We start from the raw sequence: 16,339 nt of genomic DNA, 5'->3' as shown, positions 1-16,339 counted from the left end.
GTTATAAGGGGTCAGTGGGAGAAAAAAAGGGATATATGTAATACTTTCAACAATAAAAATTTTTTGAAAAAAAAGAGGGTATGTTAATCTTATAAAAAGAAAAAGAAAGCAGAGAGAAATCTTCCTATTACTATGATAGTCTGTTCATTCATTAGAATGATATATTGCTCTTCATTTAGAAGCTACCAATTCTTTTTTATAGCTTCAAGGATATCTGAAACAAAGCAGAAATGTTAAAACATTATAAATTTAGTCCTGGCCAGTGTGGCTAAGTTGATTAGAGCAATGTACTGTGTACCAAAGGGTGGTGGGTTCATCAGGTCACATGCCCAGATTGCAGGTTCCATTCCCATTTGGGATGTGTGCAGGGAGGTGCCAGTCGATGGTGTTTCTCTCTCATATCATTGTTTTTCCCTCCCTCCCTCCCTTCCTCCCTTCCTCTTTCCTTTCCTCCTTCTCTCCCTCCCTCTCCCCCTTCTTCAATAAAAAAATAAAATTAAATAAGAATTTTTAAAAGGCATTATAACTTTAATAATAAAATTAAAGACATTATAAATTTAAAACATTAATGTTTTCTATTTTTAATGATAGTTTAATTATTAAAAATAAAATTAACTTTGGGAACTTGATTGTGACTCAGCTTTTATGAGTTAAGATTTTAAAAAGAAGAGTAACTGTTAATCAACTAATGAAGTATGGCTTCTTAAAGACCTTGATGTTTGTATTTGATAATGGATTTTCCTTTCCTTTAGTCAAAAGCTTTGAGCAATTACATAAAGAATCATCTGTGTTCCAGGTTTCACCCAGTAGGACATGTGAATTTTTTCAAAATCTATTTCAGAGAATTGTGTCCCTATCCCTCTTGTTTCCCCAAATCTTTTCATCTTTGCCCCATTTCCTTCTCATTGTTTGATTTTACTTATGTGGTTAAATATTAGCATCACTTAAAATTTACTGTCAATTTCATTGTACATAATCTGGCTGGCTTTATGGATGAAATGAATTTTGAACAGGCAAGTCTCTAGAGCTGGAGGAAGATCAGAATGGTCCATTTCAAGGCCTGTTCTGTGACTTGATCAGGCCTTCCTTTTCTCATCTGAAAATGAACATAGCCCTGGCCGGTGTGGCTCAGTTGGTTGGAGCGTGGTCCAGTACACCAAAAGATGGGTTCGATTCTGGGTCAGGGCACATACCCAGATTGGGGATTCAATCTTCATTCGGGGCTCATGTGTGTGGGAGGCAACTGATCAGTGGTTTTCTCTCACATTGATGTTTCTCTCTCCCTCCCTTCCTCTCTCTAAAATTAATTAGAAAAAAAAGAAAATGGAAATAATAATAGTACCTATTTAGCAGGAATTTTATGAGGAGGATTAAGCAAGATTGTGTACTTAAAAGAGAGTAATACCTGGTATATAATAAGCACATGATGTTTCTTTTATTGATATTTAATACTTTTTAACAATCAGGATGCTTTTAAGTATGCAAGAATACTTAGAGTTGAAGGGACATTGTATACATAGTATTGAATGCTTTTAAAGTCTTCAGTAGTTCTGAAAAAAATTGATTCTTTTTCTTCCTTGATTTTTATTATATTGTACAAATAATTTTTATTAATTTATTTGAAAGAGGGAGGGAAGGAGGGAGGGAGGAAAGGAGAGGGAGGGAGAGAGAAAGAGAAAGAAATTTGTTGTTCCACTTATTTATACATTCATTGATTCTTGTATGTGCTCTGACCAGATATCAAACCTGAAAACTTGGGGTATCTCGTGAAGATGCTCCCAGGGGTCCTCAAACTACGGCCCGCGGGCCACATGCGGCTCGCTGAGGACATTTATCCGGCCCGCCGGGTGCCATTGCCTGTCCTGCTTAGCAGTTGACTCGTCCCAGGCCCGCAGTGTGCATAGGAATTTGTTCATAGTTTTTTTTTTTAACTATAGTCCGGCCCTCCAACGGTCTGAGGGACAGTGAACTGGCCCCCTGTTTAAAAAGTTTGAGAACGCCTGCTAACCAAATGAGCTACCTGGACAGAGCTTTACAAATAATTTTTAAATGATAAGAAACAAATCCCACCACCCTAACACTAAATAACAATTTTCCTTTTCTACCTTTCTTGTTGCATATGAACTTTTTCCATAATTCAAATAGAATATATCCATATCCAAGATAGTTTTGGTGAAATACAAATATATACATACATATATATATAACTTATAAAATGTTTTGATTTTTAGCTTTTTGTTTGTTAAGATTTTCACGAGAACAGAAAAATTTATACTTGAGTAACTAAGAAAGCTGGAGTTGTACATAATTTTTTAAATCTTCATTAGGCACCACTTTGTTAGGGCCTTGTGATAGGTTCAAGGGATAGAGAGGTGAATTGGTCACAGTGCTGGAGAACACAGATGGGAAATCAACAAGGAGAGTAAAGGATTATAAGGTCTCAGTGAGTCTGTACAGGATATCTATCAAAGGTACTCAGAAGGGAGGGAGGTGCTGGTACTTAATGTTCCTTTTTATTCAGCACTTTAGTATATTCATGATTCATTGAATTGAAACAGTTTTTAGGATGTTTGCACTTACTACAATGGGATCAGAATTGTCATTTCTATTTTTAACTGGGGCTTACACATGATTAACCAATTGAATTTGGGGTTTTACCCAGTCAGCCTTCTAGCTGACTCTCACCAGAGTGACCTCTAGGATATGGTGCCATTAGCAACTAGTAGGGGACATGGATGGCATCCTTGCTTTTGCTCCCTCTACTCAACCCCAGCCCACATACATCATCTTACAGGACATTGTAAGATAGGAACCCTGGCTTCCTTACCCTGCCATTTTCTGATGGGAGTGGTAGTAGTGATCAAGTGCTACAGTGCCCTCGGTACCATTTTAAGCTCTTTATTTATACTAGCACATTCAGTACTCACAATAACCCATGGGGTTGGTTTCATGATTATTCCCTTTGTATGGATGAGAAAGTTGAAACCCAAGATTACACAGCTGGTATGTAGAACTGGACCCAGTCAGTATAACTTCTGAGCCTGCATGCCTAACTATTATACTTCACTGCCTCTTTGTCAGTAGTAACTTTTTAAGGCCAAAAGACAATTAGTACCAGTACTATTTGTTTACTGTTTATCTTTAAGAGGATATACTGAGTTTAGTTTCATACCTACATCTAAGCTTTCAGTTATTAGTCGTGTGAGGAGGCTGGGTGGAGAAGACTAGTATTACTCTTTTGATTAGCTAAAGTTGTTCTCTACTCAAACAGGCTTCCAAAGTATAGCTTTCTTTTCAATAGAACTGTGTTTTTTAAGACTTTCTGTCTAGGAATATTTAATTTTAAAAGAACTTAATTTACATGTTCCAAAATTGAAAATGGATAATTTAAGGAGTGCTTCTTTTCATATAGACGTTCTTATGGCCAAGGAATTCACCATAGCTCTTATTAAGTAGAGGATTCTTAAAGAGCATTTAATACATTTTGGATTTTTAATTTGTGTTTAGAAATATATTTGTATGAAAGGTTTGTATATTTATTATCTTATTTTCTATGAAGGATTAAAAATTCACATTCTTTTAATCATATGAAGGCAATTATATATCAACTTTGAGGTTTAAGATATTCTGGTACCGTCATATTCTGTTTCCTCTGTTGTCCGGAAATTAGATAAAAATTCTAAATTTTACTTTTCAGTGTCATCCATGCTCCATTACCAAGTCCTGTTGACAAAGTAAGTTGCCAATGATTGTGTTTTTTTTCCAAATTAACTCAGCTCTATTGCTTTGAAAAATGTTTCTGTTTGTTTTTAATATGCTTTACTTAGAAACTTATTTCTCTTTTGTAACAAAACCTATAGAATGCATACAGATATATGGTTACTGTAGTCTTCTGATCTTCAGTATCTGGAGAATTTAGAATGGATGTTTCTTAGGAAAAAGCCTTTGTTATCTCAAGTAGATGGCTATGTAGACTAGGAGTATTTGTTTTGTGCCAAGACAAAAGTAAGAAGTGTTTGTTACTACTCTTTATTTTGGAATACAGTTCTGTCTCGAAGTATTTATTAAAACTTTCTGCACAGAGATTTCACTCTACATATATCTACACTTGGAAATAACACAGAAATATGGGCTTATAGAAATGGCTCTTTTTAAAAAATATATATATATTTTATTGATTTTTTTACAGAGAGGAAGGGAGAGGGATAGAGAGTTAGAAACATCGATGAGAGAGAAACATCGATCAGCTGCCTCCTGCACGCCCCCTACTGGGGATGTGCCCGCAACCAAGGTACATGCCCTTGACCGGAATCGAACCTGGGACCCTTCAGTCTGCAGGCCGACGCTCTATCCACCTAGCCAAACCGGCTAGAGCAGAAATGGCTCTTTTATTGTCCTTGAAGATTGATCAGTTTTAGCCTGATTTGGTCAGAAACTTTGCAATAATTACCTGTTAGAATTTTTTTTTTCTTTTGTTCAGAAATAATGGTGTGTTAAACTGTAGATATCATTGCTAAAAAGTGAAGGAAAAAACCCCAAGCATCTTTTGTATCTTTTGACATTAATGTAGATGTGAGTTTTCTTAGTGCAATAACTAAACTATTGGGGAAAATATTTTACATTTTTTCCTTCCAAATGGATAAAGAATGAAAGCCTGTTTGAAACAAAAGTGCTCTGTTAGATTCCTTTTTTAGAAGTAAAAGTGGTTAGTCACCGATTTCAGGAATACCAAGAATTATTTCAGAAGTAAATGATGGCCTTGCTGATTTAGGACTAATTTTAAAAAATAATGCCGCCTCTCTGTCTTCTCGTAAGCATATTAATAAATATGAGCCTAATCAAGAATGATTCTATTAATAACTTGGTAATGATGTGATCATGAATAAGTTAAGATATAAGGCTTGGTAGTGTTGAGAGTGTGGGTAAATGTCTCAGCAACCTATTAGTGCCCGTCTTTTGTTTGTTGTTGTTTGGAATAATGCCATGGTTTTATATTCCACACCTGGAAGAAATGCATTATGGCAGGTATTTGTTCTTATACTCTTGAGTTCTAAGCATTTGACTGTTACTTATAATGTTTAAACACCATAATTTCCCATCTTTTTCTTCTTAAAACCTACCTGTAGTTTAAAGGGGGGAAAAAGACAAAACTATTTTCATTGCCTCTGGCCATTGGATACAATGTTACATTTCATGCCCTTCTTCTCCCTGTACCCCCCCATACAATACCATTTTGAAGATGGCTACTTCTAAATGAATTGTGACTTATTACATATTAAAGAACTATTTAAATACAAATTTGAAAGGGGAGGGAAATGTAGATAGATCTATTGATTTAGGTGGTATTTCTGGATTAAGAAAAGGCTCTGTAGCTGTAAGTTTGTGATTTGGTTTATAAGGAATATTTTCATGAGAAGGACTTGTTCTATCACCCTTCTTATAAATCTCAAACTGGTCAGCATGATAAATACTATTTATAAATTCTAGACATAGGGTAGAAATATTTTGAAAACTAAAGGAACTGTTTAATTTGAAAAATACTTTTATTTTGCATTATTTCAGTGAATGGGTATTTTTAGGACTTGGTTTGGCTTTAAAGTCTTTCATAAATACTTTGTGTGACTGTTTATACTATCATTTTGTTTCCAGGTTGCTGCTAACACTCCAAGTATGTACTCTCAGGAACTATTCCAGCTTTCTCAGTATCTACAGGTAAAAATAAATCTTAAGAATTCTTAGTCTTTAAAAATAAAATTAAACAACTTAGGTTTGATTTTGTTAGTTCACAAATATAGGCTAAAGAAATATTGGTTAGATGTATATGTACTAAATAAATACCTTTTCATAGTAAAAAAAAGGATTACAAATAGGTCTTAAGAAAGGATAAAAAAATAGGATTGTTAAGTCTAGAGAAGATAAGGTTCTGTTTGCAAGAGAAGTTTTTTTCTTCAAATATGAGGATGTGTCAGAAAAAGTTCTTTACCTATAGATGACTTTTAAATAAAAGTAAACCTGGAGAGATGGTTGCTTAATATGATATTAATAGCATATAATTATATGGTACTTAACATGCCACACTTCAGCACTTCACCTAATTCATTTAATCCTCACAGCAATCCTATAAGGTATGTATTTTATTCCCATTTTTATAGACGGAGTAACTGAGGGATAGGAAAGTTAAATACATTACACACCTAGTATGTGTTAGAGTTGGAATTTGAACCCACATAGTCAAATCTCAGAGTCTCTGCTCTTAAGGACTGTGCTGTGCTGCTGGCTCTATAAAAAAGTTTCTTCATAGGGCAGATACTTGCAATGGAAGTTAATACCATACTTAAAGAGCCATACAAATCTCTAAAAAGGAAACAAATATTAGTTTCTTTCTGGTTTTGGTAGATTTAGGCTGGATTATGATTCTTATTATTCTGGTGAGGGAGCATGGTTAAGGAAAACCCTGGATCCAGAATTTAGAGATTGAGGTTTTTATCTTGGTTCAGCTACTCAGTGAGTTCTGTGACCTTGGGTGAGTCATTATACAGTGTAAGTCTTCAGTTGCCTTTTGTTTAAAACAATAAAACCAAACCAGTGATCATGGGTCTCTACATTCTTTTATAGGAATCAATTAGACCAGTTCTACCTCAGTTAAGAATGTACACATCTTTGAAAATAAAATTATCAATGTATTAAATAGATCTTATCTTCCACTGGAAATAATGTAATGGTGCATAGAAAAGCAGCTTTACACACTTGCAGTTTAGTCGAGTGTTTAAGAGCATTGCCTCTAGCCAGAATTCCCTGGACTTGATCTGTGGCTTTACCTCCTGACCTGTTGGAGGTACTAACCCTTTTGTGCCCCATTTTCCTTATCTGTGATATGGGTATAGTAATAGCACTTACCTCACAGGATTGTGAAGAATAAATGAATTAATATATCTAAAGCACTTAAAACAGTGCCTGGCACATGAAATGTATTCCATAAATGTTAGTAATTGTTTACCATACAGTAAGAAGGCACAATAATTGACCTAGATCGCTCATATAGAGAGATGGAAGTAAATTTTGAGATTAATTTAGTCCAAACGTCATTTTTCATATGAGAAATCTGGGGCTCATTTAGGTAAAATGATTTCCCAAGGCTATACACTATTGTTACTAGTCATCATGGATGATGAATCCAAGCACTCAAGTACTCTCTTTCTTACCAGTTTTTTAAATACTCATAGTAGGAGTAATCTTTCAATGGTCTTTTATTAATTCTCTAAGACAGTGGTTCTCAACCTTTCTAATGCCACGACCCTTTAATACAGTTCCTCATGTTGTGGTGACCCCCAACCATAAAATTATTTTCGTTGCTACTTCATAACTGTAATTTTGCTACTGTTATGAATCGTAGTGTTTTCCGATGGGCTCTACAGCAGCGGTTCTCAACCTGTGGGTCGCGACCCACAGGTTGAAAACCGCTAGCAGGGTCGCCTAAGACCATTGGAAAACACAGATATTTACATTACGATTCATTAAGTAGCAAAATTACAGTTATGAAATAGCAACGAAAATAATTTTATGGTTGGGGGTCACCACAACATGAGGAACTGTATTAAAGGGTTGTGGCATTAGAAAGGTTGAGAACCACTGCTCTAAGAGAAAATTATACTGCACTGTCTTTTCTGTATACATCTTTTTGAATTTGTAAAGTTCTAATGTAAGTTGTAAATCTTTTGAATGAAAACTAGGATAGATGCAGTTCATCCCTTAGAACCAAAAGCCTATTCCTGAAAGTATTAGATTTCTGTTTGGATGTGGTTCATGGAGTTATGAAGTTTTAACTTGGATTGAGTAAAAAAAAAAAAAGTGTAATTACATCATCTAGTGGAAGTAGTGGTTGTTTGGTGGTTTTGTTTTTAAGTAAAATTTGCAGCTTGAGTGTACTAGTAATTTCCTGAATATTAGGAATGTTTTAGAAGTTTAAAATAAACTTGGCAACTAGTCTCTTGTAAGTGTTAGCTGTGTTTTAATGTGGGTTCTGGGCAGGATGGCTTTTATTAGATTCTTTAATCTATACTCTTAGAGTTATATTAAAAACCAGTACCTCTAACTCCAATTAGACCAGATTTTTCCTAACCATTATTTATCAAGGATGTGGAGAGCAGTAAGTGCATGCTTTAAACCTCAAGTACTGTATTTGAAGCATATGCTTCTCTGTTTAGGTGGCTCAGAGGCATTAGGGTGGTAAGTGTTCTTCTTCAGGTAATGACAGAAATAGAAGAAATGAAATTTAAAGATGTGCCAAAACCACAACTGTGTGAGCATTTTCACCTTGACTTCCATGAAGGAGACCCTCTTAATAGCTATCAAATATTAACAAGTGACCTAGAGATAAGGCTTTACTTGCCAATGTCTTTCTCTGTAAAAATGTTTCTTTGCAGCTGCCAAGTAGTTATATAACTCCTTAATTACATTCAACTAGTACTTGGATTCTTACTTTTTTTTGGCATATTTAATTGCTAAGTCATATACAGTCAGAGATAATCAGGATACCTGAAAATGCAATAGGCTTTGGGAATGAAGCAATTTCTATTGTGTGTGTGTGTGTTTTAAATAATGTATATATATTTATATTTATATGTACATAACATTTTAAACAGGAAAAATTAAAAGATATTTTTATTTTAGCTGTCATACCCATGCAGCTAAGCCATTAAGATGTATTTGCTGGGAGCCTGTGTGGCTCAGTTGGATGAGCGTAGTCCCATGCACCAAGAATTTGCTGGTTCAATTCCCCATCAGGGTACATGCCCAGGTTGCAGGCTTGATCCCCAGAAGGAGGCGTGCAGGAGGCAGGCAATCGCTGTTTCTCTCTCATTGATGTTTCTATCTCCTTCTCCTTTCCTCTCTCTAAGAATCCATACAAGCATTTTTTTAAAAAAGAAATATTTGACAAGGTTATTTTAACTTAGTTTGCAGTAAGTTTGATTAGTTTGTTATGATATTGACAAGATTGAATTGATTGATTTAAAAAATCAATTTTTGTTGATTTTTAGAGAGAGAGAGAGAGAGGAATATCAATGGGAGAGGGAAACATTGATCTGCTGCCTCCTGCACGCCCCCTACTGGGGATCAAGCCCTGACCTGGTATTGAACTGGCAACCTTTTGGTGCCCTGGATGACACCCAACCAACTGAGCCACACTGGCCAGAGCAGATTGATTGATATTTATAAAATTTGAGGTTAAAACATTTGTTGGATTCTTCTACTCTGGGTTTTTGTTTCTGTGTGTGTATTTTTTAACTCTTGTGAATTATAAGTTAAAAAAAAACAAAACAAGGCGACTTGTGTTCTGTTAAAAGGGAAGTTGCTGCTAGAGCACACCTAACGGTAGTACTTGCAGCCAAACAAATGAGGCTAAAATGATGTGACCTGTATATAATTTACAAAGTAGATTTACCAAGTTTGAAAGTAAGATATAAAGTGGAATCTAATATGAGAGTATTTTCAGAATGTGCTGAAAATTGATTACTCTTCAAAGGAATCAAGGTGAGTTTATTAGAATCTCTTGTGCTTTATAATATTAGGAGGCCTTACATCGGGAACAGATGTTGGAACAGAAGTTAGCCACGCTTCAGCGGCTACTAGCCATCACCCAAGAGGCTTCCGATACCAGTTGGCAGGTATTCCAGTTGCCTTTATTTACAAGAAGCATTTAAGTTTAATGTCCCTTAGATGTTGATTAAACTAAAACTAAAATTTTGTAGCAAGCAAAAGCTAAGGTTTTTTCTAATGAACAAATTATGAAAACTTAGCATTTTACACTGGATATTGGTCAGTTTTAGGATTTTCATTTTTGTCCACAAATGTAGCCTTTTTGATATGTTATTTTTTTAATTGCTCTGGGATTTTATTTGTATTTGATTTTTCTTCAACAGGCTTTAATAGATGAAGATAGACTCTTATCACGGTTAGAAGTTATGGGAAACCAATTACAGGCATGCTCCAAAGTAAGTATTAATCTCAAGTACATAAAGAAAAATGCGTACATTTTATGTAGCTTCAATTTTTTTATCATTTTTAAATACATGCTAAAAACAATTATGCATTTTCACTGTTCCTTTAAATCCTTTGTAATTATGGGAAATTTCAAACATAAATGTATGTAGAAAGAATTGTATAGTGAATACCCATGTACAACTCTTATCTTTTTTCACAGTTGATATTTGTTGGAGAATCTGGGTCATTTGTCCTCTATAATTTCTCTCATTCTGGATTGTTATTTAAACATTCTTCTAGCTCAGCCAGTGTGACTCAGTGGTTGAGCATCGACCTATGAAGCAGAAGGTCACAGGTTCGATTCCAGTGAGGGCACATGCCGGGTTGCAGGCTCCATCCCCAGTGCGGGGCCTGCAGGAGGCAAGCCAATACTCTCTCATCATTAATGTTTCTCTCTCTCTCTCTCTCTCTCTCTCTCTCCCCCCCCCTCTTTCTCTCTGAAATTAATAAAAATATATTAAAACAAACAAAAACATTCTAACTTCCCATCCCACGCCATAAATTGGTAGTTTGATCTAGGGATTTGATTTGATTTAGGTTCAGTTTTTTGTTTTGTTTTTTATGTGTGTGTGTTTTTATTTTGCCAATACACTTCATGAGTGGTATTGTGTACTCTTACCAAGAGGTATCATAATGCCTCATCTTTCTTTTTGGGATATTAGCAGTCATTGATGATCCTTGCCTAGATCTATTGTTTTATTCAGGGTTGTAAAAATGGTGATGTAATTTTATCATCCCTTCATTTACTTGGTTAGCCTGAAGTACATTTTCTTTAGGAAAAAGCAGGATAAATGAGTTTCTCCCTTTATTTACTAGATTTCAAAATAATGAATTGGTTCCTTCTCATCCACCAAAGAATGACCATGAACTGTTTTATCCCCTAACTTAGATTTAAATATATTTGGTGTATTTCGTCTTATAGTGTTTGTTTTTCTTATCGATGCACAAATTACCCCATCTTTGATCCTTGAGAACTTCTTCATGTTGGCACCTGAGTCCTTTTGATAGAACCCTAGCAGACTCTGTCTTATAGCTTTATGCTTTCATATCAGATAAGACATTCCAGTCTCATCTTGTACATTCCCTGCCTCAGACTTAGAATCAGCTTTCCCCTGTGGTGTTCTTATTCCTTTTGGTTTAACCATTGTTTTAAAATACTTGGGCCCTTTGAAGTTGATAGATTATTTTTGTCCACAAATGTAAATATTGTGGCTTACAGAGAATATGAAAAATAGCAGAGATAATTCATTTTGTATAGTTGAGAGAAATTCTCAATTGTCTTTGATTTTTTTGTTGTTGTTGGAAGTATGAATTAATATATTTGTGAAGGATAATTTACTAATGAAACCTTTTATTGATTGATTGATTTTATTGATTTTAGAGAGAAAAGAGGGGGAGAGAGAGAGAGACATTGCTTTATTTGTTCCACTTATTTATGCATTCATTGGTTGATTCTTATATGTGACTTGACTGGAGAGCATAGCTGCAGCCTTGGCGTATCAGAACAACACTCTTACCAAATGAGTTATTTGGCTAGAGCACTAATGCACCTTTTAAATACAACTTCATTTAATTACAGGGCCAACACCATCTGTGTTTGAAGGTATGGTAAACCCTTGATTTTGTGTGCCTTGATTTAATGAATTTCAGATTTAATGGACAGAATTTCTGGTCCATATGTCATAGGTGAAAATTAACACCCTGTTAATTTTAAAATGTTTTTAACCAGGATTTGCTTATAATTACATTAATGAGTTATTTTTTTGTTATTAATTCACTATTATTTTTAACAAATTTTAGCAAATAGGCCATCTGTTGGAGAAAACACTGTAATAATTTCACCGACATAGATAAGTATTACATATCTACAATTCTGGCCCACATATTTAAACCCAAATGTCGCTACTTGTAAACAATTTTAGCATGTGATCACTTTGCCTTGCTTGTGGTAATTGGTTCTGTTTTCTTGGGGCCTGACTTTCTGCAACAGTTTTTCTTTTCTTTTTTGTTTTTGTTTTTGATTGATTTCAGAGAGAGGAAGGGAGATGGAGACAGGGATAGAAACATTAGTGATGAGAGAGAATCATTGTTTGGTTACCTCCTGCACTCCTCCCCGGCTACTGGGGATTGATCCTGTAACCCAGGCATGTGCCCTGACAAGGAATCAAACCATGATCTCCTGGTCATGGGTTGATGCTCAACCACTCAGCTACACTGGCTGGACTTTGCAGCAGCTCACTAAGCCATGCCCCAGCCATGTGTATTTGTTTACTCATGGTGTTTGGTGAATGCACACGTTTATTAGACCTATTCAGTATAAATTTAAAATTACAGTAACACATAGAAAACTTTTCTATGAAATTAAACTTTTCATACATACTTAATTTTAATTACACAAACATGTCTACATAAATAAAAACATGTAGACTAATTTGTTAATTTTTAAAAAATATTTTTAAATAGATTTCAGAGATGAAGGGAGAGGGAAAGAGAGATATAGAAACATCATTGATGAGAGAGAATCATTGATTGGCTGCCTTCTGCACCCCCCTACTGGGGATTGAGCCTGCAACCCAGGCATGCACCCTGACCAGGAATCGAACCATGACCTAGTTCCTAGGCTGATGCTCAACCACTGAACCACGCCAGTTGGGCAAATTTGTCAAATTTTTAACATAAAGCATTCGGGAAACCTTTATTATATTACAGACTTTAACGACACCCCCTCACCCAAATTAGTCCGTTATATCAAGGTTTTACTGTATCTTCATATAGAATTCAAAGAGCATCATAATGTGTTATTTTTTCAAATGGCAAATACTTTCAAAAAATAACTTGGCTATAATTATAAATACCTTTTAATCCTAGAATCAAACAGAAGATAGTTTACGGAAAGAACTCATAGCATTACAAGAGGATAAACACAACTATGAGATGACAGCCAAAGAGTCTCTGAGGCGGGTTCTGCAGGAGAAAATTGAAGTGGTTAGAAAACTTTCAGAAGTTGAGGTATTTCAATGTAATAAATATTAAATATTAAATATTAAATATGATAGTAATATGATTTTTAAATTTTAGCATAAAATGGCTAATATTTCAGGACATTTTAAACTTGCATAGTATTATTTAGCTAGCAAATATTTCCTGTCTGTCAGGTGGGAGGGAGCAGTGTGCTATTCTCATTGTCATGAATTCTCAACATAACCAATAAAACTATGTGAGTTCTCGTGCTTATGGTACCTAGTTAGTGACTGAGGAAATAAAAGCCTAACCAGGGCATCTTACTATTTGTACTCTGCTTAGGATTCATCTTGCACACAATGGACCAGGATATGTGCCAGGGAATTATCTCCTGTCACCTTAGTTTGCTTTTCTTGCCGTTCAGGATAATCAGTATAAAGCAGAGAATTTACACCAAATGTTTTTACTTTACCCATCCTCCAGAGAGTAAAACTAACTGTCTTAACTTTCAAGATTCAAAGGAGAAAATTATCTCTAAGGTCCTTCTTAAGTCTTTTTAAGCAAATGTGATTCTCATTGCTTTAAAATGATCTTATTGATAACACAGGTCATTCCTTTGAACCAATGTAAAATTACCACAGAAGTTATCTGTTTCTGGATTCAGTTAAAATGCCTATTGTAAACTAAATAGTATACGTACCTCCATATAGGGATAGTTTCTATAATAGCTCTACCCCATAGTGACTGATTTGCTGTCATGTCATTAACTTGTCATGCAAGAAAAGAAAGTTGCTAGCTGTTTTATAACTTCCTTATTAAATTGATTGCTGCATATTATTGAACTTGCTTTGAGGAATTGAGAGGCTTAATGTTTTCAAGACTAAATAAATGTCATACTCAATGGTCTTTTAAAAGTGTCCCTGTTTTGTGTGTTTTTTTAATTCTTAGTTGTATTTTCTGTTTTAGCATACATCTGGAGTAAATTGAAATCCTTGTTATTTACATGAATTTCAGGACAGATGTTGATTTAGAACAGCCCACAGAGTTGTGCTTTTTATAAATGGATTTAGAATGTGGATTAATCCTAAATCAATTGCCTGTAAACTTGAATTGCAGCGAAGTCTGAGTAATACTGAAGATGAATGTACCCACCTGAAAGAAATGAATGAACGGACTCAGGAAGAATTAAGAGAATTAGCCAATAAATATAATGGAGCAGTTAATGAGATTAAAGATTTATCTGATAAACTGAAGGTATGTGTTTACTCAACCTGAAAGTATATTAAGTTAATTGGCCCTAACACAGTGGATAGTTTATGAATTTAGGTATTGCAGAACAGTTGCTGATGTAAAATTTGGTAATAGTTGAAATTTATAGTAAAAATAAGGTACTTATATTCCACTAGAGGCCTGGTGCATGAAATTCATGCACTGGGGGGGGGGGGTCTCTCATCCCAGCCTGCACCCTCTCCAATCTGGGGCATTCCTCTCACAATCCGGGACCACTGGCTCCTAACCACTCGTCTGCCTGCCAGCCTTATCATCCCCTAACCGTTCCCTTGCTGGCCTGATAGCCCCCAACTGCCCTCCCCTGCTGGCCATCTTGTGGGGGCAGCCATCTTGTGACAACGTGGGGATGGCTATCTTGTGGCAGCATGAGGGCATCGTAGGAGGGCGTGAGGGCCATCTAGGCTTTTATTTGTATAGATTTAGCCCAAATCCCATTGCCATAGATAATTAAGGTCTATAAAAGTTGACATAGTTCCTCTTAATGGAAATAAATAGTCAGTACTTCACAATAGACAGCAAAACCCAAGGTACTCAGATTTTTTAAAAAAATTTTGAATCTTTATCTTTAGGCAGTCCCAAAGGCAGGGCCCAGCTGTTAGTGTTGAACAAGCCCAGAGAGAACCTTGGAGTGATCTGCTTGAACCCTGTAGCTCCCTAGGTGTGCCTTTGACTCTGCTTCTGCTTTGGCTTACTGTAGCTATAGGACATATAGGATAAGGACAGACCAGACCATAGGTAACGGCAAGTTGGTCCTTTAAAATGTTATAACTGAGTTTGTGAAGACCCATCTTCATGTAATTCAAACCATGGATTGAGTGGCTAGAAGGGATAACATTTGTTAGAGAAGGCGAGAGCATACCTCTTGTTGGTCTTGTTAAAAGGAGGTTGTTTTGAAAAGTGCTTGTAACCATCATTACTGTAGTTAAACATAATTTTGTTTAAAATTTCAGAATAAGTTTTATTTTAGAACTTATAAACTAATTGCAACAATAGTAATTTCATGGGAAAACCTTATTATTTCCCTTTTTAAAAATCTGTTTTTCATTTTGACCACTTTATTTCTGTATATTGAGCCTGCTTGCTTGCTACAAGCTTTTTCTCCTAGGTTATATGGAGGCATGACTCCAATGCAGATCACTTTTGACATCATTTTGCTATTTATAAATATCCTATATAATAAAAGGCTAATATGCAAATTGTCCTCTCTACCAGGAGTTTGACCAGGAGTTCGACCAGGGGGCGAGGCCAGCCCACCAACCGCCCAAGGCCCCTCCCCACCTGCCGGCCCCACCCCATTGGCCCCTATGGGAGCGGGCCAGCTGGACCCAACCCGTGCACGAATTTGTGCACCAGGCCTCTAGTGTTCTATAACATTGAATATTCTCCTTAGAAGTTTTGTAAATAAAAGCAGTTCTGCTTTAGGTTTCTTAAAACAAGGTCAGGTTTTATTAAATAAGTGAATTGTCTATTTCTTTCTCAACAGATAGCAGAGGGGAAACAAGAGGAAATCCAACAGAAAGGACAAGCTGAGAAAAAAGAATTACAACATAAAATAGATGAAATGGAAGAAAAAGAACAGGAGCTCCAGGCAAAAATAGAAGCTTTGCAAGCTGATAATGACTTCACCAATGAAAGGCTAACAGCTTTACAAGGTAAATTAGCTCATCCAGAAATAGATTTAATTTGATTTTTTTTCTTTTTATCTGTGAAATATCTTTTTCTTGGACTTTTATTTACAGTACGGTTAGAACATCTTCAGGAGAAAACTCTTAAAGAATACAGCAGCTTAGGTAGGTGTCACCAAATTTCTTAATTAAAGCTGAATTTTATCATTAAACTTTTGATGTTTACTATCTCACACTGGGTATTTACTTTAAGAGTGATATTTTACATATTAGGTATAAAGTATCTACACTCTTTCATAAAATTTCCTTTAAAAATATGCTTGATTGCCACCAGTGGGCACCATTGTTTAATCCTTTGAGATGAATGAAATATTTGCATCTGAGATATTCCACTTAGAGATATTTAAATGAGAAAAATACAT

General features: G+C 35.4%; 2 protein-coding genes across 20 annotated transcripts in view; one reads left to right on the top strand and one right to left on the bottom strand.

The window, feature by feature from the left end:
- Positions 1–16,339, bottom strand: part of DNASE1L3 (deoxyribonuclease 1L3) — a 969,732-nt gene that overhangs the window by 676,513 nt on the left and 276,880 nt on the right. The gene's annotated exons all lie outside the window — the stretch shown is intronic.
- The window catches only part of SLMAP (sarcolemma associated protein), a 165,337-nt gene that overhangs the window by 94,063 nt on the left and 54,935 nt on the right, over positions 1–16,339 (top strand). For 11 of the 19 annotated variants that reach the window (XM_080675118.1, XM_080675113.1, XM_080675127.1 and 8 more), the window contains exons 5-12: positions 3,698–3,734; positions 5,650–5,712; positions 9,570–9,665; positions 9,921–9,992; positions 12,910–13,050; positions 14,119–14,256; positions 15,776–15,944; positions 16,032–16,082. In XM_080675118.1, the coding sequence (XP_080531244.1) occupies positions 3,698–3,734; positions 5,650–5,712; positions 9,570–9,665; positions 9,921–9,992; positions 12,910–13,050; positions 14,119–14,256; positions 15,776–15,944; positions 16,032–16,082 (767 nt within the window). The remainder of the gene's footprint in view (positions 1–3,697; positions 3,735–5,649; positions 5,713–9,569; positions 9,666–9,920; positions 9,993–12,909; positions 13,051–14,118; positions 14,257–15,775; positions 15,945–16,031; positions 16,083–16,339) is intronic. The other 8 variants (XM_080675120.1, XM_080675116.1, XM_080675119.1 and 5 more) reach the window with 1 other exon arrangement.

The sequence above is a fragment of the Plecotus auritus genome (assembly GCF_963455305.1).
Source record: "Plecotus auritus genome assembly, chromosome: 6".
Classification (NCBI taxonomy): Eukaryota; Metazoa; Chordata; class Mammalia; order Chiroptera; family Vespertilionidae; genus Plecotus; species Plecotus auritus.
This window is presented reverse-complemented; position numbering and strand designations above follow the sequence as displayed.